General features: G+C 35.0%; 2 protein-coding genes across 4 annotated transcripts in view; one reads left to right on the forward strand and one right to left on the reverse strand.

Annotated features, from left to right (window-relative positions):
- LOC123546738 (uncharacterized) overlaps positions 1 to 1,275 on the forward strand; it is a 38,439-nt gene extending 37,164 nt beyond the window's left edge. Inside the window, exon 18 of one of the 2 annotated variants that reach the window (XM_045333252.2) lies at positions 678 to 1,275. In XM_045333252.2, coding sequence (XP_045189187.2) covers positions 678 to 1,047 — 370 coding nt within the window. In that variant the 3' untranslated portion in view covers positions 1,048 to 1,275. The remainder of the gene's footprint in view (positions 1 to 677) is intronic. The other variant, XM_045333253.2, reaches the window with a different exon arrangement.
- Positions 1,276 to 7,816: 6,541 nt separating this feature from the next.
- LOC123546735 (serine/threonine-protein kinase 10-like) overlaps positions 7,817 to 25,706 on the reverse strand; it is a 103,130-nt gene continuing 85,240 nt past the window's right edge. For both annotated transcript variants that reach the window (XM_045333248.2, XM_045333249.2), the window contains exons 14-20: positions 25,133 to 25,276; positions 23,414 to 23,543; positions 22,813 to 22,937; positions 21,190 to 21,378; positions 19,448 to 19,573; positions 15,737 to 15,850; positions 7,817 to 12,775 (exon numbers count right to left, since the gene is read on the reverse strand). In XM_045333248.2, coding sequence (XP_045189183.2) covers positions 12,617 to 12,775; positions 15,737 to 15,850; positions 19,448 to 19,573; positions 21,190 to 21,378; positions 22,813 to 22,937; positions 23,414 to 23,543; positions 25,133 to 25,276 — 987 coding nt within the window. In that variant the 3' untranslated portion in view covers positions 7,817 to 12,616. The remainder of the gene's footprint in view (positions 12,776 to 15,736; positions 15,851 to 19,447; positions 19,574 to 21,189; positions 21,379 to 22,812; positions 22,938 to 23,413; positions 23,544 to 25,132; positions 25,277 to 25,706) is intronic.

Consider the following 25,706-nt stretch of genomic DNA (forward strand, 5'->3'; position numbering starts at 1 on the left):
GATGTTTCTTAGAAAAATAACATGAAGAGCAAAAACCTTAGTACAAGGAACAAATTGTGTTCCTTCCAGCTGTGTTTCTGTGTAGATATTTGCAGTTTAATTTGTAAATAAAACAACATTGTACTTAAAACTATTATGAACAAGTAAATTTGTGTCCTATTACAATAAATGGTTTCTTGGTCTTTTAAGAAAAAAGTTGAAAGGGTATGTTTGATTATTTATCAAGGTATGTTTGAAAGAAATTAATTCACTTCTGGGCTGTACTGGGAAGTTTGTTTAGAAAAGCTAACATTAAGGAAATAAGGTTTGAAATACAGGAAATTGTTAGATGAAGTCTTTGCCCTTACCATTGTTACAAAAGGATAGAGGATATTTATTTGTTTCAGTGTAAGATTGAAAAAAAAATTCTTGAGTAAACACCAGATACAATTAGTGGCACAGCCACAAGTGGAAATGTAAGATGGTGTTATTGAGTGAAAGATTTTTTGATCTTGCATGTAAAACAAACTTTTTTTTTCATGTTTTGACTAAATTTATCCAGTTTACAGTATCTTCAGTGAAATATATTTTTGATAATTTCACTGAAAATACCAGATATATTTCACTCTAATATTTCGATAATTCAGTGAAAAACGTAATACAAAATGTAACTGCTTTCTTTATTTTTGTTTTTGCAGGGAAGGGAGCAGTTCAACAGATTCCTCTGATGACGATAATGTAACACTTGCATCAGTTGTTAGGTCTGGTTCTAGTGCTTTAATTACTGGACCATGGAACAAAATTAAGAATCGGTCTAATAAACAAGGTGTAAACCAGTCTGAAAATTGTAACAGTATGCCTGATTGGGTGAGAGAGGGTATTAACTCACCAATTAAATCGTTTGTTCCAATATCTCAGCAAGAGGATTCAGAGTATTTTCAAAAGCAGTTCAGTTACCAGAAAGACAGAGTGGAAAGTAGAATGAATAAAAGAAAAAGGGCAAAGACTGGCGGACAAAAAAGAAGAAGAAAGAGGCGAAAAGTCAAAAAGCCAAAAGTGAAAAAATAAGACACTGCAAAAACTGATGGAGAAGCAAAATAAGACATCATTGTAGTTATTTTATGCAAATGTTAAAAGTTCATATGTAAATATTGATGCAGGAACACAATTGTCCAGTTCAAAGCTTGCAATTTAGTGGGTAAAGTATTATCTCTGGTATCAACTTAAAGATTAAATATAGTTGTTTTGGATTTGAATTTCAATTGATTTAAGCTTGACTTGTAAGAGAGTTTCTGTTTTATTAGCTCACCTGAGCACAAAGTGCTCAGGGTGAGGTATTGTGATCGCTCACCGTCCGGCGTCCGTCCGGCGTCCGTCCACACTTTCCTTTAAACAACATCTCCTCCTAAACCAACAGGCCAATTTTGATGAAACTTCACAGGGTTGTTCCTTGGATGGTCTTCTTTAAAAATTGTTCAAAGAATTGAATTCCATACAGAATTCTGGTTGCCATGGCAACCAAAAGGAAAATTTTTAAAAATCTTCTTCTCAAAAACCAGAAGCCCTAGAGCTTAGATATTTGGTGTGAAGCATTGCCTAGTGGACCTCTACCAAATTTGTTCAAATCATGACCCCAGGGTCAAAATTGACCCCGCCCCAGGGGTCACTTGATTTTACATAGGAAAATCTTAAAAAATCTTCTTCTCAAAAACCAGAAGCCCTAGAGCTTAGATATTTGACATGTAGCATTGCCTAGTGGACCTCTACTAAAATGTTCAAATCATGACCCCGGGGTCAAAATTGACCTCGCCCCAGGGGTCACTTGATTTTACATAGGAAAATCTTAAAAAAAATTCTAAAAATAAACCAGAAGGCCTAGAGCTTAGATATTTGACATGTAGCATTGCCTAGTGGACTTCTACAAAATTTGTTCAAATCATGACCCCCAGGGTAAAATTGACCCCGCCCCATGGGATTACTTGATTGTACATAGAAAAATCTTCAAAATAAACCGGAAGGCCTAGAGCTTAGATATTTCGTATGTAGCATTGCCTAGTGGACCTCTACAAAATTTGTTCAAATCATGACCCCCGGGGTTAAAATTGACCCCACCCCAGGGGTCACTTGATTTTACATAGGAAAATCTTCAAAAATTTTCTAAAAATAAACCAAAAGGCTTAGATCTTAGATATTTGACATGTAGCATTGCCTAGTAGACTTCTACAAAATTTGTTCAAATCATGACCTCCGGGGTCAAATTGGCACCCCATAGGGTTATTTGTTTAGCTTTAGCAAAGAATTTTTTTCAAGAAAGCAATTAAACTCAGGTGAGCGATATAGGGCCATCATGGCCCTCTTGTTCTTAAGAGTAACTTAATCAATAGTTTGTTGGTCTTTCTGAGTAGAGTTTATGTAATTTTACAGAGATCTACAATGCGAATCACTTTAATGCATTTATTGAAAATTCCTTGAACGGTGGACCAAATGTATATTCAACAGTATCTGATTTATATTTCTTAAGACATTAGATCTTTAAAATGTTTGTACATTTTGTTAATAAAAAAAATATTTCTCTGGTTACTTCTTGTTCATTTTTTGCAAGTTTGAAGTTATATAAGGCAGGTGGTCTACAAAAGTTACATTGTAAATTTCCATCATTGAATGTAAAGGAAGATCCCCTTGTTCTCTGGCTAGGACCTATCTAGAACTACTGACTGTTATTAGCTTTGGAAAAAACGAGGAATATTATTGATCTTGTGAAACTGTGCATCTGGAATTTTGTTGCGAATTGCTGTCAGACCATAGTAATTGCCCTTGATTTCAAAATATACAAAAAGGGTATACAAGTTTATGTCGCATTTATCTCAAAAAGTATTTGTAAGATAAGAAGATTGTTAGATAGAATGTGAAGTTGCACACCTGGTGTTCTGTTTGGGATTTCACTAAATCAGACCAAAGAGATGGTTCTTGACTTTGTGAAAAATACATATAAAGTGCTTAGAAGTTTTTGTTTGCATATAAATGTTGTATCTTAAAAATATTTCACCTAGAGTCAGGAAACCATGTAGGATTATAATCCAGCATGTGAATTTGTGCACCTGAGTATATTTTTTTTTCACTTTGCAAGACTTAGTCAAAAAATATAAGACAGTATGTTTCACAAGTCAAAAAATATAAGTTCGTGTCACATGTATCTCAATATGTACTTTACCTAGAGACATAAAACATTAGAAGATTGATTGTAGCATGTGAAGTTGTGCACCAGGTGTTCTATTTGGGATTTTCCTCAGCTAGGGTTATGGTCATTCACTTAGTGAAAAATACACAAAGTGCTTAGATGTTTGTGTGGCTTATAAAATATTTCACCTTGAGTCCTGTAACCATGTACAGCAACAGAAGTAGGGGCACCTTTGATCTATGGGCACATATCTAGTGTTTTGTTGGGTTTTAAGCAACCTTGACTGTTCAACAGTGTTTGGTTGTATAGAGATTTTCCAGCTTTAATAGTGGAGGAAGACCCTCTGGCATTATCCCAAAGTATTTGTATGTTATATTTAGTGTACATGTTATTATGTCTCCACACCACTGGGGGAGACATAGTTTTTACCCTTCACAGCAGTCCGTCCGTCCATCCGTCAACACTTCATTTCCGATCTGTAGCTGGAGAACAATTTGACCTAGAACCTTCAAATTTCATAGGGTGGCAGGCTTGTGGAATAGACGATCCCTATGGTTTTGAGATCACTCCATCAAAGGTCAAGGTCATAGGGGCCTGAACATTGAAAACCATTTCTGATCAGTAACTTGAGAAGAATTTGACCTAGAATGTTGAAACTTCATTGGATGGTTGGACATGCACAGAGTAGATGACTCTTACTGATTTTGGGGGTCACTCTGTTAAAGGTCAAGGTCACGGGGGCCTGAACATTGAAACCCATTTCCGATCAATAACTTCATAGGATGATTGGACATGCAGAGTAGATAACCCCTATTGATTTTGGGGTCACTCTATAAAAGGTCAAGGTCACAAGGACTGGAATGTGGAAATCCATTTCTGATCAGTAACTTGAGAACTATTTGACATAGAACATTCAAACTTAATCAGGTGATAGGACTTACAGAGTAGATGACCTAATCGTGAGCTAAGGTCAAGGTGACAGGGGCCTGAACATGGAAAACCCTTTCCAATAAATAACTTGAGAACCATTCGACCTAGAACCTTCAAACTTCAAAAGATGATAGGGCTTAGAGAGTAGATTACTCCCATTATTTTTGGGGTTAGTAGATCAGAGGTCAAGGTAGTAGGGGCCTGAACATGGAAAACCATTTCTGATCAGTAACTTGAGTACCACTTGACCCAGAATGTTGAAACTTCATAGTAAAGCAGATGACCCCTATAGATTTTTTGGGTCACTTGATCAAAGGTCAAAGTCACAGGGGCCTGAACATGGAAAACTCTTTCCGATCAATAACTTGAGAACCACTTGACCCAGAATGTTGGGACTGAGATGCAGAGTAGATGGCCCCTATTGATTTTTGGGTCACTCAAAGGTCAAGGTCATAGGGGCCAGAATATGATAAAACCATTTCCAATTCCAAACCACTAGTTCCAGAATGTTGAAACTTAGTGGGATGATTAGACATGCCAAGTAGACGATCCCTGTTGCAGCCAAACATCCGTGTCTCTGACTTTCGCTCATGTCCCCTATTGACGTCTTGCCTATTATTACTATGCATTGGATCAGTCGCGTGCTTTTCTACAAAAGCATCTTCTAGTTGACAGTAGATGTGGAGTTTGCAGTAATGCTGTAAAGTGTATTATATTTCTTAAGTGCTGTAACAAGATACATTTTCAAAACGTGCATGCCTCCTATGATGGCCCCTCGAGGTCATTATGACCAACTGACTGCAAAAAACAATAGTGGTTATCTGCTGATCACAGGCAATCGTCCCAAGAAGTCTGATGCATGTTAGTCAAAGCATTCTATAGTTATCAATAGGAAACCCATGGCCAACAGATAGACAGGTTTTGACACGTTCTGACTAAAGGAGTGTGAACTGTCTTTATTACAGATATATAGTCAGTATAAGATTGAAATATCTTTCAGGAGTGAACACCAGATGCAATATTTTCACAAGTGGCATAGCCAAAAGTGAAAAGTAAGATGTGGTGTTCAGGAGTGAAATATATTTTGATCTTACATGTAAAACAGTTTGTTTTTTAGCTCGACTATTCAAAGAATAGTAGAGCTATTGGACTCGCCCATGCATCCGCGTCCCGATTTGGTTAAGTTTTTGTATTTAAGCTGGTATCTCAGTAACCACTTGTGGGAATGGATTGAAACTTCACACACTTATTCACTGTGATAGCTGACTTACATTGCACAGGTTCCATAACTCTATTTTGCTTTTTTACAAAATTATGCCCCTTTTTCGACTTAGAAATTTTTGGTTAAGGTTTTGTATGTAAGCTGGAATCTCAGTACCCACTAATGGGAATGGATTGAAACTTCACACACTTGTTCACTGTCATCATCTGACATGCACTAAGCAGGTACCATAACTCTACTTTGCATTTTGTTTTCTAAATTATGCCCCTTTTTTCACTTAGAAGTTTTTGGTTAAAGTGTTTGTATGTAAGCTGGTATCTCTCTACTAATGAGAATGGATTGAAACTTCACACACTTGTTCATTGTCATGAGCTGATATAAAACACTATACAGGTTCCATAACCCTTTTTCCCATTTGTACAAAATTATGCCCCTTTTTCGACTTCTGTATTCATTCAATTGACAAGGCTGTTGAATAGTCGAGCGTTGCTGTCCTCTGACAGCTCTTGTTATTTCATGTTTTGACTAAATTTACACATTTTAGTTTCTTACTGTAAATATATTTGATATTTTTCACTGTGAAAATACCAGATACATTTCATTTTAATATTTCAGTAATTCACTGTAAAACATCATTCTGATAAAACATTGTACATTGAAGCTAAAATTTGAGGTTCATTACAGCTGCACTGGTCACCCAGTCATGGTCTTGAGTAGTTGTCATTGGTCAACAATTCATACCTACATGATCCTGATGTAGTCCAGGTCACTATGACTTTGCCCATGACCTTTAAACAACCAACCACAAAATCTATATGGGTCATTTCCCAACCAAGTTGGAGGTTTGTATACCAAAGCATGCATCAGTGTTCGTTTTCAGAATCTTGACCTTTTTTACCTCCAAAACAATAGTGGGTCTTCTACTGGCCACAAAGCTGTTACATAACTGAAATACTGTTGAAAAACTGCGTTAAACCCAAAACTAAACACTACTGACCACAAGCAATCATCAAAGAATCATCCTTTGAATTTCAAGACTGTAGGCATTCAGTTATAGAGGGTTAACCGTTTTCAGTCTCAATGTCACTGTGCCCTTGACCATTGACCTACTGACCTCCAAGACACGGGTTCCCTAATGACCGCAACCAATCATCCTATGAAGTGTGATGCCTGTAGGCCAAAGTGTTCTTCAGTTATTGATTGGAAACGAACAGACGGACAGTTCAATTACTACTTGCCTCCCTGTGAAGGGGCATAAAATTTTTCCTCATTTTCTGGTCCTTTAGAATCGTGGAATCCAGTTATTGTATCTGTTCAATAAAGTTCTTATAAACTGTGAGGGTTGTTAATAAAGTTCTTATAACTGTGAGGGTTGTTACACATTTCATTACACCTGGTGAGCGGACTATATGGTGCTCAGTCTTTCCGTACATTTTTTCATCCATGGAACAAGTCTTGTTCCAGTGATCGAATGCCTCCAAGAAAGTCAAAGTTTTTCTTAACTTTTACACAGATTTTCCAACAATGTTTCTCCTGATAACTAATAAGCAACAAGACAGTAGTCCATGCCAAAGTGTAACATCTAGATGAATGTAATAAATTCTAGAACCTAGGGTGACCTTCATGGTCATTTTTATGCCCCCGAAGGGAGGGAAGGGAGGCATATAGTTTTTGAACCGTTTGTCGGTCTGTCAGACTGTCAGTCTGTCCGCAATTTTCGTGTCCAGTCCATATCTTTGTCATCGATGGATGGATTTTCAAATAACTTGGCATGAATGTGTACCACAGTAAGACGACGTGTCGCGTGCAAGACCCAGGTCCGTAGCTCAAAGGTCAAGGTCACACTTAGACATTAAAGGATAGTGCATTGATGGGCGTGTCCGGTCCATATCTTTGTCATCCATGGATGGATTTTCAAATAACTTTGCATAAATGTGTACCACAGTAAGACGACGTGTCGCGCGCAAGACCCAGGTCCGTAGCTCAAAGGTCAAGGTCACACTTAGACGTTAAAGGATAGTGCATTGATGGGCGTGTCCGGTCCATATCTTTGTCATCCATGGATGGATTTTCAAATAACTTGGCATGAATGTGTACCACAGTAAGACGACATGTCGCACGCAAGACCTAGGTCCGTAGCTCAAAGGTCAAGGTCACACTTAGACGTTAAAAGGTCATTTTTCATGATAGTGCATTGATGGGCGTGTCCTGTCCATATCTTTGTCATTCATGCATGGATTTTAAAATAACTACGCATGAATGTGTGACACAGTAAGACGACGTGTCGCGTGCAAGACCCAGCTCCGTAGGTCAAAGGTCCTAAACTCTTAACATCGGCCATAACTATTCATTCAAAGTGCCATCGGGGGCATGTGTCATCCTATGGAGACAGCTCTTGTTTGTTTGCTTAATACAGGTAATTTTAAAATGTACTAAATAGTCTGGTTTTGAATCTGAAATTATTAGCATTTGTGACTAGAAGGGGGTAAGAAAACACGGACAAAGTCTACAATTGATATTTTATTCAGTTGATATTTCATGGTAATAAGGAATCCAAAATGAAAGACGGCCACAAAATGTGACTGCTGTAAAATGTGTAACACAGTTTAAACCCTCTGTTTGCTGTAAGTTTACACTTTTACAACAATGAGCTTTGAAGTAGGCAATAAAGGTAAATCATATACCAAAAAAAGGTACACTGCTAACTGTGTAATTGTCTAGAAAGTAGTGCAGAATAGACACACAAATACCCTTAAAAGTTTAACCAGTTACTAGTACTACTTTCAGTAATGTACAACTGAAACCTGTGTATTGTATAAGGGTTTTAAAATCCTTAGGAAAAATATTAACAGCATTAAAACTGACAATACATAGCTAATTCCAGTTCAAAAATTCTGAAGTTCAAGGTGCCAAGTGTAAATGTAATGTCTGTGAAATGCACTTAACAAAAGGTTGTAAACTGTCAGTTATAATATTTCAATTATTATAATCCACTTGACAAACTGTCCTTTGAAGATTAAAATCTGTTCATACATATATAAACAATGAAATGTGAATTTTATTTCAATCAAATTCACCAACAATTTCCTCCAATTACAGATTAATAGAGAAACATACCAGTTTAAAGAACTGAATAGGAAAGAAATGAGTCCTACATCTGTTATACATTGTGTAGTGAAATTGTGCTACTGTAGAGGTTACGATTTCATACGTGTAGGTACTTCTATCGAATACCACTATACCTATACACAGCAATACAATGTCTGCTAAAACTGTCCAATAACTAGCTGAATCGCTCGCTACAGGTAATTTGTAATAAAAATTGAAATCTTGCGTACCCATACCAATATGAAATTGCAACATATTTACTGAAATATTTTTAGAATTTAACTTGTTTCAATTGATATTATGACGAAACAATACAATTGTGTTGTATGCAAAACCTGACCTGTATTTCATATTCTCGAAACAAATTTGATACAACAATTGTAGACAAAGATGGGTGCAAGAAAATTGAAACCAACAGATTATCAAAGTGGTAAATTTATCACCTAATTACCTTCAAATTTGAAAAAAAAGTTCTGTAGGCAATTAAAAAGTAAATTTTTATAATACATTTTGACTTGTAATCAAATGTTTTGGAATTTTATCAGTCTTGTTTCTTTTTAACCATGAGACAAAGTAACTGTAAGGTACCAATTGCTATATAGGGACTTATTAAACCGGTATTATTTTCAATGTTTTTGGCAAAATTAATGCACTGTATGAGTATAATGGTTAAATTGTACCCATGGTTGTACAACTCATTAAGTTGTGTGAAAAATCTTTACACAACAAAAAGTAACAACAGAATGCTAAAAAAAAATCATAATTTATATCTACATATACAACAGTTACAATATTTTACATTTGTACAGAAAGCATAAATGATAAATTCCAGTCATTTTCAAGATTATGTGCTTGGTTATGAAAGGCATATTTGTGTATATACATGTACAAAATAAAGTTTGAATAGTGTTACACTAGTAATTTGAACATAGCTAATTAGGCCATACAAATAAAGTTTTCATTACAAGACAAGTAATTCTAATTTTTACATCATTTTCCAATAAATAATAATAATCATCAATAAAAGATTTTTCCAAATAAATACATATCGTAAGAATTTGTTAGGGAATATCCATTATAAGGTAACATAGATAAAAAAACTGAAAAGAAAAACAATTCACCCAAGAACCCAACATTAAGTGCACAAACTTTATTTGGCCTGAACATACTAACATATATTATCTTGTGAGTGCAGAAGTCTCTCAAAAATATAAAACTTCATCAAAAATAAAATCTAAAGATTTATATATAACACAGGATTTAACAGAATTCATAGGGACAAAAAACAGGCAAAAATCTTGTACAGCTATATAGGACCAAAGATTACAAATAATTTTACACTGTAGGTATTTTTTTCTGCAACTACCATGTTGGAAAAACTATATAGTCAATTAAAAAAGGGTTGTTTCACAAAATGATAAGGCTATAAGAAAAATACCACTGTATTAACAGGTATCGAAAACAGTTCTGGGATTCAGATTATCAAAGTTATCTTTAATATAGGCCACCATATAAAAATCATTTCAATATTATATATAAAGATATATATTTTAAATATTCCACATCTTTTTTTAAATCAAGTATAGCACTTTAATATAACTCTCATATAAAAACAAAAATAATATGAGCCGTGCCATAAGAAAACCAACATAGTGGCATTGCGACCAGCATGGATCCAGACCAGCCTGCGCATCTGCGCAGTCTGGTCAGGATCCATGCTGTTCGCTAATGGTTTCTCTAATTGCTGTAGGCTTAAAAAGCGAACAGCATGGATCCTGACCAGACTGCGCGGATGCGCAGGCTGGTCTGGATCCTTGCTGGTCGCAAACCCACTATGTTGATTTTCTCATGGCGCGGCTCAAATATAGCATTTATAATTCAAGATCTAATTTCTCACAGAAAATGGAATGTTTGTAACTTCTCATTTATTTGTTTTTCTCAGGTGACGAGAAAAGACCTTATAATTTTTACTATAAGCAGTCTCGCATGTAGCTAACAGAGAAATCACTTTTATACAAGTTAACAATATCCTGAATTTTCTATCACTAGAAGTTTAACTTGGACAATTTAAGGTCGTGTGACGAATTTCCAGCATCGGATGGTCAAGGAAGATCAAAGATGCCACTCGGGTAACTGTTTCAGACATGAGTGGTCTCCCCTGGCTAGAACCCTGTATCTTCCTTGAAACAGCTGGATAATTATCACTAAAACTTGAATTATTTCCTTACTAAATGTTTGTTACATACTATAGTATGAGGGAATTTAAGCATGTAAGACTGAAATAATGTAACCGCAAACTTTATCTTGGATAAAAGACTAGCAAATGTTGATGGAACACATTGTGAAAAGTGAAAGAACAAATTCTGAAACATGTACCTTTGTACCACAATTTCCTGCAAATAACCCACATCTTTGTATAACCCACAATGCCCGTATATGTGAGAATAACACTACCATAAAAGTTTACTTGAACAACAAATTGAGTGGTAAATGCGAAAGAAGTGTTAAATGCTTCTTAATCTATTTGCACCTAGGTTTGCTTTGCATTCACCCCTGGAAACATTGATACAATCTTAAATCTCGGATAGTCTGCAGGGTATATACAGAAAATTATCGTACATATGTAACTGTTGTACAAACAAAACAAGTACACAGCTCATATTTTCCTAGACTTCCTTGCCCGAGTTAGTGAAATTGACTTGACCTACATTGAGTATCTGCAAACATATCCTAGTCTACAAATATTGCCTTTTGTTTTAAACCTCTTGCCACAACAAACATACAACTATAGCCAACAACAGCTTACAGCACATCATGAAATATTGTAGAATGTGACACCTCATAGCACTAACATCGGTATAACATACGTTGGCAACTCTGCATAATCTTTAATAACTCTTTAAACAGGTAGCATCCAACTATTACATAACTATGCAATAAAGGTAACAGAAAACAAAATCACTTTAGGCCTTCTAGATTTCTAAACTTTAAGTAAAACTTTAATCCTTTCATCAGTGAGCATGGTAATTTAACATTTCACACATGCTGGTAGGGGCTCATTACAAGTTGAAATCCTGGTTCTAAGGTTAACTTTGCCAATACGGTCTAGGAAGTTGACTAAAAAAAACTTAGGGTCAGTACCCCTTGACTTATAGAATTCATTTTCCTAAAACTATTTCCTAGTACATGTATCATATAGTTTAAAAAATTGTTACATTAGGCTAGAAGAACATTTAAAAAAAGAAAATAATTTGTTGTTGTGGATTCCAAACAAAAATGAAACAAATTTCAAAATCATGTTATTACTCATTCGCACCTTACATGCAACTTTGATATGCTTTGTTAAATACATTATGCAATAACTCTGCAGTAGTAAACGTGCACATGTGTATCATACTATAAGTGGGAAAGATATTGGGCAAAAATGATACACTTTAAGACTCTCACTTTCTTACAAAAAGCAGTACATGATTCTATTATCAACAAGCAAAAGCACAGAATTTTATTTTTGTGTCATTAATGAATGCTACAGATTTGGCAATATTTGTGCAGATTTTATAAACATGATCAACTCATAGCAACTATGCTAAATACACAAACAGGCTTAAAACAAGTTCTTTTAAATGTAGTTTTAATAACAGAATTTCACACAAGAATTCCTATAAAAGGTTAAAATAAAGTCTTCATAAATACTACCTTATCTATAGTGTGATCACAATCTTGTATCTCTTTCAAGCAACATTAGCTGTTTCAGAACAACTTTTACCGGCTAGGTCTGTAACTGATAAAATATTAAACAGGTCCTCACATGTTGTGACACATACCATGTTTTGGCATTTATTTGTTATGACTTTTTATCACAGACCCTCTAAGTCAGTCATGATTCAATTTTCTATGATGGATAACTCTTTCAAAGTTGCTTTTAGGATGGTGTAATTTTCCCATCATGTCCAATACATGACAAAATGGTATGACCACTTTTCTTGTGTGACATTCCATACTTTGCAAACACACCACTTTAACTTGTATCACAGAAAATGAACACATATCAATGAAACTTGGTACACAGTTTTCACTTCTCACGAAGATTATCTTGGCTTTTAGGCAATGTACCAAGTTAAATGCAGAAACCTGCAATTGTTCATATATAACCAATATGGTGAATGTAATATTGACTAATTTACTACAAACATATACTACTAGATCACAGTACTATGCCGGGAGGCTATAGAATCGGTTTTGTGTCTCATACTATTTGGGGCAGATCGTGGCACATACGTGTTCTCGCCTGTCATCACTACAGCACCGTAAAATTTCTCCTGTTCATCACGTTGCTTTGCAAACTCGTCTTCCAATCTCTGTAAGTATAAATAGATGAACATTTCACTTGTTGTCACAAGGATCCGTAATTTACACAACTTAAACAGCAACATCCCGTGTATGTTACCCTTTTTCTGATCTAAACAATGTTTTAGTAAGTGTCAAAAAAACATAGCTTTTAGCATTTTCAAAATATTTAGAGCAAATGCTTTGAAATCATTCATCTTCACTGGCATGTAATTTCATGGTTATGACCACAGCAGATAATCCATGGATTTGATCTAAGGAATGGAACTTTTATGTTTGTTGGGATTTAAATTTGTAGACAAACAACCACAAAATCCATGAGAAATAGTCCCCCACAGATACTAATGATTTTAGTTTTTTTTGTTTTTTTTTTGAAATTATCAAAAATATCTATACAAGCAGAAATTTATTTCAGACTACTTTAATGTTCATTACAACAAAATTTGATTACTGTTAAATTCTATTTGAAACCAGTCACCAACTTTAAAATGCATTTCTGTGATTATGTATACATAGAATATATAAGGTGACAGGTGAAATACTTTACATGCAATTGTTTCTAAAATGCTTGATTTGTTTTATGGTGAAAACAGAAAAATGCTGGGTAGAAACTATTCTACAAGTGAATTACTTGGTTTTCAATCAGGTAACGACATCCTATTTCTGTTCAGCAGGAGAAACTGAAAGAGGTTTCAACAAAAATTTCATTCTTGGCCACATGAAATATCCACAACTATCCCAGACATGTCCAAATCTTCAAAGAGCAGACTTGATCATATACAAAACAGTTTCTTTTCTCTAGATACCAGTATTAGCAAATACTAGTTCATGTATGCGACTGTTTCTGTTATCTAGCTATGACTATTAGCAAATATTAGTTCATGTGTAGGACAGCTTCTGTTCTCTAGCTATGACTATTAGCAAATACTAGTTCAAGTGTGTGACAGTTTCTGTTGCTAGCAATGTCTATTTGCAAATATTAGGTCATGTATGGTCAGTTTCTTTTCCTAGCTACCAGTAATAGCAAATACTAGTTCAAGTGTGTGACAGTTTCTGTTGCTAGCAATGTCTATTTGCAAATATTAGGTCATGTATGGTCAGTTTCTTTTCCTAGCTACCAGTAATAGCAAATACTAGTTCAAGTGTGTGACAGTTTCTGTTGCTAGCAATGTCTATTTGCAAATATTAGGTCATGTATGGTCAGTTTCTTTTCCTAGCTACCAGTATTAGCAAATACTACTTCATGGGTGGGACAGTTTCTGTTGCTAGCAATGTCTATTTGCAAATATTAGGTCATGTATGGTCAGTTTCTTTTCCTAGCTACCAGTATTAGCAAATACTAGTTCAAGTGTGTGACAGTTTCTGTTGCTAGCAATGTCTATTTGCAAATATTAGGTCATGTATGGTCAGTTTCTTTTCCTAGCTACCAGTAATAGCAAATACTAGTTCAAGTGTGTGACAGTTTCTGTTGCTAGCAATGTCTATTTGCAAATATTAGGTCATGTATGGTCAGTTTCTTTTCCTAGCTACCAGTAATAGCAAATACTAGTTCAAGTGTGTGACAGTTTCTGTTGCTAGCAATGTCTATTTGCAAATATTAGGTCATGTATGGTCAGTTTCTTTTCCTAGCTACCAGTATTAGCAAATACTAGTTCAAGTGTGTGACAGTTTCTGTTGCTAGCAATGTCTATTTGCAAATATTAGGTCATGTATGGTCAGTTTCTTTTCCTAGCTACCAGTATTAGCAAATACTAGTTCAAGTGTGTGACAGTTTCTGTTGCTAGCAATGTCTATTTGCAAATATTAGGTCATGTATGGTCAGTTTCTTTTCCTAGCTACCAGTATTAGCAAATACTAGTTCAAGTGTGTGACAGTTTCTGTTGCTAGCAATGTCTATTTGCAAATATTAGGTCATGTATGGTCAGTTTCTTTTCCTAGCTACCAGTATTAGCAAATACTAGTTCAAGTGTGTGACAGTTTCTGTTGCTAGCAATGTCTATTTGCAAATATTAGGTCATGTATGGTCAGTTTCTTTTCCTAGCTACCAGTAATAGCAAATACTAGTTCAAGTGTGTGACAGTTTCTGTTGCTAGCAATGTCTATTTGCAAATATTAGGTCATGTATGGTCAGTTTCTTTTCCTAGCTACCAGTATTAGCAAATACTAGTTCAAGTGTGTGACAGTTTCTGTTGCTAGCAAGTCTATTTGCAAATATTAGGTCATGTATGGTCAGTTTCTTTTCCTAGCTACCAGTATTAGCAAATACTAGTTCAAGTGTGTGACAGTTTCTGTTGCTAGCAATGTCTATTTGCAAATATTAGGTCATGTATGGTCAGTTTCTTTTCCTAGCTACCAGTATTAGCAAATACTAGTTCAAGTGTGTGACAGTTTCTGTTGCTAGCAATGTCTATTTGCAAATATTGGGTCATGTATGGTCAGTTTCTTTTCCTAGCTACCAGTATTAGCAAATACTAGTTCAAGTGTGTGACAGTTTCTGTTGCTAGCAATGTCTATTTGCAAATATTGGGTCATGTATGGTCAGTTTCTTTTCCTAGCTACCAGTATTAGCAAATACTAGTTCAAGTGTGTGACAGTTTCTGTTGCTAGCAATGTCTATTTGCAAATATTGGGTCATGTATGGTCAGTTTCTTTTCCTAGCTACCAGTATTAGCAAATACTACTTCATGGGTGGGACAGTTTCTCTAGCTACAATAATTAGCAAATACTAGGTCATGTGTGGGACAGTTCCTGTTCTCCTGTCCCTGTTCCTGTTTCAAGCTAGGATTTGTAGTGAATATTTGTTCATGTGTTGGACAGTTAGTTTCAATTTTCTAGCTATGAGTTATTAGGTCATGTGTAAGACAGATTGTGTTTTCTAGCCATGAGATTTTATGTAGCAAATATTTGTTCATGTGTGGGACACTTTCTGTTCTCTAGGTATGAGTATCAGTAGATATTATGAGAGATCATACCTGTTTTCTAGGTATGAGCATAGCTTTCCATTCCCTGAGTTCATTGGAATATTGTTCCTCCAGTTCTTTTATCTTCTGTGTCTCATGCTCCATCAACATCTTCCTCTTCTCAGCCTGTTACATAACAAAATCTTACATGACATGAAGGTTATACCTCTGCATAAAAACTGAATTTCCAAAATTTTAAAACAGAACCTAATCAGATAAATAAATACTACCGGTACTAGTTAAGTTAATATTCTTTAAGAGTTTTATAGTAGAGCTAAATTCCTTCTATTCCACATCATGTTTGTACTGTACGACACAGCCCTTGAGTGCATTTCAACATGTTTTGAAGACTCCACAAACATTTCCATTTATAAATGCAGTCTGGAACTGACTAATTCATTTATACTCAAGTAATTTTTAGTATTACTAACTGTTAAAAAAAAAACACCTAAATTAAACAAGAACAAAAAACCCGATAAGTTTAGATGCATGCAGCCTTAAACTGTTCTCCAATTAGATACTGTTTGATACACCTATAATATTCAAACAGAAATCCAGGAAAAGCCCTGTTATGGAAAAGATGGATCAAGAGTAGTTAATTAATCTGAAATGTCCTTTCAGTTTATATGTAATAGTAATGTATGTAAATGAAGCGGCTGAATAGTTTTGATGTTTTGACCTTATGAAATGTTATCTGATATCTATAAACAATTATGTTGGAGAAATCAATTACACTGTAATATTAAGGTAGAGATCAAAGACCATAAGTTCAGAATAAGCAGAGAATATATGCATATTTATATGGACTTTGCTTTTCTGTTGATACTTTGATATCTTATTCAATACTTCTCTTTGAGATGTAGAGTTAAACACACACACATATTTAACAATTCTCTCCCTAGAGACCATTATATAAAAGATATTTATTTGTTTTAGCAGAAGATTGAAGTATCTTTTTATAGCAAGAGCACAAGATACAATATTTCATGTGTGGTAGCGAAATATGTTCAGTCTTTAAATGTAGATATTAATCTGTATTTTTGTGACTTTAAAATTGGGTCACAGAATGAATAAAAAGATACCATAGTCTTTTTCAATTTCATTGAAGTTTGAATATATTTATTACAATATATCTCTTTAAACAGATGAGAAATTCTGTAAATATACTATGTGTTATATGAAATATATTGCCAAAAGTATCAAGGAGCCCTATGAAACTTTGCCACGTGCACCTCAGTACTTCAATGATAAACATAATAAATATCTATTCTTGTCACAATCCTCAAAGAAATTCAATCAAATTGCATTTAAAGCCACTGATCCATCACCTAAACTCTAAACAAGTAATTTTTATGCAGTCAAATAAATCAATTTATCAGTTAATTAACCAATCAGATGAGCAACAAAACAATTCTTTTACTAGCTTAAATTGCTTAATTAAACATAACTTGAATCTAACTTATCTGAAAGAAGCAGCAGGAGAGAAAATCAAAAAGAAATTGTTTTATTTTGTACTTTAAGGCATGATATTGACATCCAAGTTTGGAACAGGATATTGGCATCAGAATGAGATGATGTTATTCATACTTTCAGACAGTTCCATAGGAGAAATATGCAACAAGAATATGCAATGAATATGTAATCAAGCAGCAGTAATCGCAGACTTGCTGCGGTAATTGTGTGGTAATTGATTATTCTCTGCTCTACTTCCATAATGAATGGCTTCTTTCTCAACCCTGCTGAGTACTTTGTTAGGTGCTTAAACCATAATAATTGAGCAGTGCCATGGGAAAACCAACATAGTGGGTTTGCGACCAGCATGGATCCAGACCAGCCTGCGCATCCGCGCAGTCTGGTCAGGATCCATGCTGTTCGCCAACAGTTTCTCTGAATGCTATTGGCTTTGAAAGCGAACAACATGGATCCTGACCAGACTGCACGGATGCGCAGGCTGGTCTGGATCCATGCTGGTCGCAAAGCCACAATGTTGGTTTTCCCATGGCATGGCTCATATTTTTCAACCTTATTTCAGTCTTATACACCCAGTCATTTAACCTAATCAGTGTCCCTATATTCTTTATCAGTATTATCTACAACTAAATGACAACTTCCCAGTAAATATCCATGTTGGAAGAAAAATGACTTCAGACAAACTTCAGTCTGCCATCATGGAGAACATTCTTTGTTCAGGATTTGATAATAAAACCTCCAGGTCAGAAGTCCTGTATTTTACATACTTAGCTAATCATAGCATACCTGAGATAACCCTTACCCCACTAAATTACCTTAATGAACTTGTCCATCTTCCAATTTGGACAGTACCATTAACTGTTGAAAGGGGTGCTTACTAAAATGATACCGACTGGGAGAACAAATTAATACTGGTAGAGAATCTGAGAAATGTGATTAGTTCACTGTAGGGATGGGAACGAATACTGAAATCAATATTCGAATATTCGGTTTGTTTTAATGAAAGCTTTAAATTCTTATTAAGTGATTGGCATATACACAACGTATTCATTTGTTTAAAACGTAGATCATCGTTCGTAAAAAGGCCAAAAAATGTTGTTTTTTTCGGGTAACCCGATCCTACCTAGCAAAACCCGCTGATCCTAGCGTTTTATTTCAGTATTCTGTCAGTATAATCATGAACATATTTAACTAATTCGGTGTTTTAGCTTCAAAATGATACAAAAAAATCAAAACGATTATAATTTAGACCGTCTCAATTTTATCTAAAAATAGCAGGCCGTCCCATTTAAACACGTGACGCGCTGTTGTATTCCCGCCGCCATTTTGAAAATTTTCAATCGGCGTGTAAAAATCGTCGTGTAAAAAGCATGTAAGGCAGACTTAAACCTCCTTCAACATGAACTTATGCATCAATCATATGTTATTTCTTGATTTTCTTATAAAGTACTTCAAAATTTAATTCGAATACGGCCGATTGCGGATGAAAACCGATTCTGCGGATGGTCTGAAACGTTGTACAAAATATTGTGAAAAGATCGGCAATATGTACAAGTTTGGTATTGTTTTCGAAAAAAAAAAAATTCTACAACTTGTTACATAAAACAGGCGCCAAAAAAAATTAACAAAAGATAAAAAGATATCACATCTGCGCCTAATACAAACTGTTAATCCGTAGAGATGACCCCAGGTAATTATGCACTGCAATTTTCTTGTTAATCGGACATCTTTTGACATGCATCTGACACATTGACGCCTGTTGCAAACTGTTAATCCGTAACGATGGTCCCTGCCAATTATGCATTGCTATTTTCTTGTTAATTGGACATCTTTTGGTACTCGATAAACAAACATGACATGGTTTTATTCTGTAGAATTAGCATGCTCATATTGCCCAAAATCAATGATACTTATTTTGAAAAAAACAAAACAATAATTTATGAATATTCGAATTTGATTTTCATATTCGAATATTCGACCGTTTTTCGAATATTCGAATATTCATTCCCATCATTAATTCACTGACATACTGCTAGACTGTACTAATTTGTTCTCCCAAAAACTTTCTTCTTGAGGTGATGGATGTCATGGTGTCACAGTGAACATTCAAGTAGCACTGGGACCGAGTTATCATTCTCACATCAAATAGTCAAAACCATAACTACGAGCTATATTGGAAGGAAGGTTTTTCAATCTCCTACAGCTGTGAAGGCTCACATTGAATCATGTGGGAGTGGCAACTGTGGAACATACCTGTAATTGTTCTAATTCCCTTAGACTGGTTTCGTTTCTGTACACAAGCTCCTCCCACTGTTTCTTGTGTTTGTTTTCCTGGCGAGCTTGTTCAGCCTTCATTCTCTTCTTCTCATTCTCTTCAAACTGGTTAAATATACAGAATGTTGTTAGTAAAGTAACTGTTGTTGTATCAAACAAAAGAACCAAGACTGCCCTATATCAATTATCAGAGTTTAACAAGAACACGAAAAAATTAGACCAAATTACTTTAAAAACTGGTTAAATTTCCCACTATATACATACAGGAAAAATGTATCATATCCCATGCAACCCTTAACCCTTTACCACACAGAACAGAAGCCAAAGTAACCTCTTTTACATAACACTGATAAGTGATAATCAATAATCAATAATCGGTATATGGCTGATAAAGGTGACTGTCTTATCTGAACAGAGGTGTTGGCATTATTTTGTGATTACACACACACATGTTAAAAATGTCATTATTTTAATATTTTCTGCAAGTTTGACATTATTTTTGTCAGAATAAAGTTTATAGCAATTTAAATTCTCTTTCCGATGATACCAAATTTATTGTAGTTTCTCTTTGGGTTTCGAAGATATAAAGTGTTAAAGTACGGGAATATATATTTTTAGGCATAAAATTCTGTTTTGGATTACTTTCACATTGAAATTCATATACAATTTCATTTTGATGTTTGAAAGTTTGATTTATAGTTAATAGACTTATCTTCCGAATCGGAATCGGTAAGTATTTATATAAAAAACAACAATCAAACTGAATAACACTACAAAAATAACGGATCGTAAAATTTCTGAAAGTGCAAAAAGATCGTGGAGATCGAGACTCGTAACCGACTACAGTATTCTTGTGCTAAAAATTAAATATTTTTAAGATAATATTACGTAATATTTTGATGATCAAACGTCGGTACATCACGGGTGACTTCCGCAGCAATTAACTCTTGGGGTGTCATAAAATATTTGAAAGCCGCGGTCCTTCTGTTTTGATTAACACTTCCCGTTATGTAAGGCCATAAATTCCAAGCCATCGTATACACAAATTGTTGTTTAGGGGAAATCTGCATGTATCACGCGTGACCTTCATGACCTAACACATTTAAAAATACTTTGATGTTAAATGGTTGTTATTTTTAGAACGAGGAAAGCCCCGCGAAACGGCTAGTTGCAAGCAGTTTCTCAGTAATTTTCCATGACGTAGCGTCGTGCACATGTAGGAAAAAACCCCGGTGTCTTTCTTTGCAAAGTACTCGATAAATTTAAATAGTAACCACATGATCTTTTACGTAAATAATGATGACGAAATCCCATATTTTGAGTTAGTAAACATCCGGAATTTGTTTCTTTAGGAAAAGAACGAAAATAAAGCGATTGATTTTGAGACACAGGATAAAACGATTCTGTTCAAATGGCCGTTAATCGGTATAATACGTTTCTATCGGGGAACCGATAGACACGGGTCAATACGTTTCTGTTTGGTAATCGATAGATACGGTGATAAACGTATCCATGTGGGAAAGGGTTAAGAGCAATCAAGCACAAATGTTTGAACAAATTTTTGAAGCGACCATCCCAGTAACAACCCTACTTTGAAGGACTTGAATGTCTTATGAGAACTGAACAAAAAAATATTAAAGCCTTTTCTGAAAACCCTTTGTTAACACATTATAAAATACTGATGTTAAAAGATTGAAATTAATGGTTAAGTTCACTTTTACCTGTTTCAGTTTTGACCGTTCATCATCTGGATTACCAGGTACACTTAACCGTAAGCTCTGTTTGAACATAAGCGAGCGTGTTTTGGACTCCTGTTTGAGTATTTTGGGAAGACGTTTTTTCTCGAGCACGTGTCTATGCTGCATTTCCTCCTCTTTTGATTGGTTACTTCGCTTCATTTGTTCTATTTCCTATAAAATATTGTTAAACGTACCATAACATGTCTGATATAATGGCCATTTTTACTGAATTAACAAGCGCATTATGATTTTCAATACAGTCTGTCAAACTACCATGACAAATACTCTTTGTACAAGCAATTCCATCATTTTATGCATCAATTTCAATGCTGCAAGCTAAACATTATAAATCTTCCTGACAGTTTTGAAGATATTATAAACTTATTACAGAGATTTATCTACATGAAATGTATCAGTCTACATATCTAGACATTCAAATCTAACGGAAATCTACAAAAAATCTCATTTAAAGAAATAAACTGGTACTCATTTAATGAGACACTCTTATTCATTAGATGTTTCAGAGGTTTAAATTTTTTTCTTTTTTTTTTTTCATTTGGTGAACATGATTGATAACCACCGGAGATATTGAAGCCAATGAAATTTGTCTTGTAAAATGAGCTAATCAAACTGCCATACTGAAAATCTATGAGAAAATTGCCTGCTAAGAATTAACAACAATGTCACGTTATGACAACGGTTGTGTCATAAACCAATAAAAGGTTAAACTTAATATATCTGATTTCCTCACGAAATATCAGTGTTGATACGGAAATAACGTAGCAACAAGCTTTGCTGATGCAGGAACGTTTTCATTTGCTAGGGTGTTTTTTCAAAGGAAAATCGCAAATGTAGAAAACTAGCTGAAATGTTCAATCTGTATGTAAGACAGACTATTGGGACCTTAGATTATGCAAGAATGTAAGACAGACAATAGGAGACCTTAGATTAAGCAAGAATGTAAGACAGACAATAGGGGACCTTAGATCATGCAAGAATGTAAGACAGACTATAGAGGAACTTAGATCATGCTAGAATGTAAGACAGACTATAGGGGACCTTAGATCATGCAAGAATGTAAGACAGACTATAGGGGACCTTAGATTATGCAAGAATGTAAGACAGACTATAGGGGACCTTAGATCATGCAAGAATGTAAGACAGACTATAGGGGACCTTAGATCATGCAAGAATGTAAGACAGACTATAGGGGACCTTAGATCATGCAAGAATGTAAGACAGACAATAGGAGACCTTAGATCATGCAAGAATGTAAGACAGACTATAGGGGACCTTAGATTATGCAAGAATGTAAGACAGACTATAGGAGACCTTAGATTATGCAAGAATGTAAGACAGACTGTAGGGGACCTTAGATTATGCAAGAATGTAAGACAGACTACTGGAGACCTTAGAATATGCAAAAATGTAAGACAGACTACTGGAGACCTTAGATTATGCAAGAATGTAAGACAGACTATAGTAGACCTTAGATTATGCAATAATGTAAGGCAGACTATAGGAGACCTTAAATTATGCAAGAACATAAGACAGACTATAGGAGACCTTAGATTATGCAAGAATGTAAGACAGACTAAAGCTGACCTTCTGATGTCTGGTTAGCATCTGATGTCTCTTCAGGAAGAACATGTCCTTTAACTGACTCTTGGCAAGCTGGTGCTTCTCATGAAGCTGTTGTTTCTCTAACTCCCAGATAGCTGCTTCACGTGCTGAAATATACATGTATACCATACTGAACACCATGCTTGTGCATGTACGGGTCGATATTGAGGAGGATGGATAATAAAATGGATAATATGTTCTTTTGTTTTAATGGGTTTGCTGCCATCTTTAACAGTTTCAGTTATAAATATGAACCTGACAAATGGTCCTGCACTTCTTGTGCTCAACAATTAATTACAACTTACAAATATGAATGAGAGTTGGAGGATGAATTTACCTTGCAGAAAGGATATCATATGCCTCTCCTAGAATTCAAGCCTACAGCCTTGCAAGTAGCAAATGTGTTTTGGCTCCTTATATAACAAAGACAAGCTCACAAAGATTCCAATCAATACAACTTGCCTCATTCTCAGAATACTAGAACATTTTACATCACCATTCTATATCATTCATTAAACAAATATGTAATGTTTACAGTCAAAACAGACATCTGATAAAGTAAATACACTAGAATTCAATTTACCTCTAAGAAGCTGTTGTTTTTGTTGCAAGAATTGACTTTCTAACATTGCAATTTTCTGTCTGTGAGTTTCTGTCAACTGTTTCATATGTTTATCCATCCTTTCTTGCTGGTTCTCCAAGAAGCATCGTTCCTGTTCATATAAACATCAAACATTCAAAACCCTATTGATGGAAACATAAAATATGTGGAGTATCTCTGCAGTACTAATTACTGAGACAATGTGACTGGCGCAAGAAAATACCACTTGTTCAGTATGTTTGGTACCCATTCTTCAAACTGCGTTTTAGGTGGAATGGGTTAGTGCATTTTCCCATTCATGACCATGGTTTTTATAGTATACCTAGGGGTAGGGTACCATAACATGTACAGAGGCATTGTCTTCCTGGTCTGGTGTCTGTGGTTTTAGCAAAGTATAATTTCTAGACACTGTAGGCTCATGAGTACTGCACACTGGCCTCATATCTATTGACATTAACCAACTCCACAAATGTCCATACACTGGACAATTTTACTGACAACAGGTTCTTCACAAGCCTGCTGGGATAGTTAACCTTTAGCCTGCTTGCGGGAAGTGATTCTGCCTTTGCCATGCAGTCTGATCATGATCTGCACTGTTCGCCATTCAGTCAGTATCTTTTTGGTAAGCACCCCTTTAACAGTTAATGGTCCTGTCCAAATTGGAAGATGGACAAGTTCATTATAGAAATTTAGCATGGAAAAGGTTAATAGATAAATCATCAGTGGGATAAAACGTGTCTGTTGTGTTTACATTAAATAAATCACTGTTTTATTGCAGACATCTCAGACAGAAATCTACTACAAACAAAGCAAAACAACCGATTTACTAATATAATTTCATTCTCCTTTCTATACTGATGAACTCTTGCAGAAAAGATATTAATACTTCCTAGACTGCAAAATATTTTATAAGATTTTTGTTGCCTTTAAAATCACCACCAGCTAAGGCCAAAAAGTGACTTTTGACTTTTTGGGGTGGAGTATCAACCTTACAGCTAACATAATCTTATACTGGATTAAAAAAATTTGTCAATGTTTGACAAAATAGTTCCGAAAAGTAGTTCATAAAACAATCTTTTTGCATTAACACATAGTCACAATTTAACATGGCAGACATATTTAACAGATTGTGAATCATACTGATTCAATATGCATACTTTTGGCATTTATTTATAATTTTAATTATAGAATGCAATGACCCAGACGTTTTGGGCTAACTTTGCGGGCTAAAAATAACCATTACCAGAATGGTGAAAAAATAGTATGGTGCAAAGACTAAGCATGCTACGGATACTATAGCAAATTGTATTTGACACTTGAAACTAAATAATTTTGATAAAATCATCAGCTATAAATTCAATGTTTGAACGCAAAACTGTTACAGCTTATTCTTTATTTAAGTCAAGAAAGGTTGAAGGCAGCTCAAGCGATGCACTTATTCAAGCATTTTTTTGGGACATTGGTCAAAGTCTCGGTTGTGTTTTAAGTCATACCAAATCAATTAGATCCTACCTTAACTTTCCAGCGTGAGTGGCAAAGGCCGGCTTCTGGGTAGAATCACTGACCTTTCAGGTAACAGCTGCATAGCTAAGATGAAATTATTACATGCCATGAGCACTGATCAACCCCAACCATGTATCTTAAGCAGGTCTTAGATGAATAGAGACCTCAGCAGGAGAAACAAACTTGACAAGAACTGACCTCCTCTTGTAACTGTATTTCTTTCTGTTCTTTTCTCTTGCGTACATCTTCCTTCTTGGCAGTTTTTGCCATCATGTCAAACTCCTGTTGCATCAACTTCCTGTCCTGTTTCTGCTTCTCCTTGAACATCTTATATTCTTTTTCCTAAATACAGGAATTAATTAACTGAGTGTTACTCCTCAGATGTTACATAAACAATCTTGACTTTCTTTTTTTCCATTGAATCTGGGAGAGGAAATGAAAGTCTGAGGCAACGGTTTCTAGAAACGTTACCAGTAATCTGCTTTCAAGGACAATCCTAAGATTGTGATGACAATAGAACATAAAAAGAAGACATATAAGTTTCAAAACTTCATGTGTGAAACCCTGGATGAAGCACCAATATGAAATAGACTGCATATAATGTTTACTTCTAGTTTGATCACTTCTCATTTTGAGTTCCTTTTCATAAAGAGATCTTTATAAACTTAAGATCATTCTATTAATTACTACCCTCCAACATCTGTGTCTATAGAAATGCTCAAAATGTAAATTATTTAACAATCCCTTTAAATAAATTAAGCAGAAATGATCT

This window comes from Mercenaria mercenaria, chromosome 9 (genome assembly GCF_021730395.1).
Source record: "Mercenaria mercenaria strain notata chromosome 9, MADL_Memer_1, whole genome shotgun sequence".
NCBI lineage: Eukaryota > Metazoa > Mollusca > Bivalvia > Venerida > Veneridae > Mercenaria > Mercenaria mercenaria.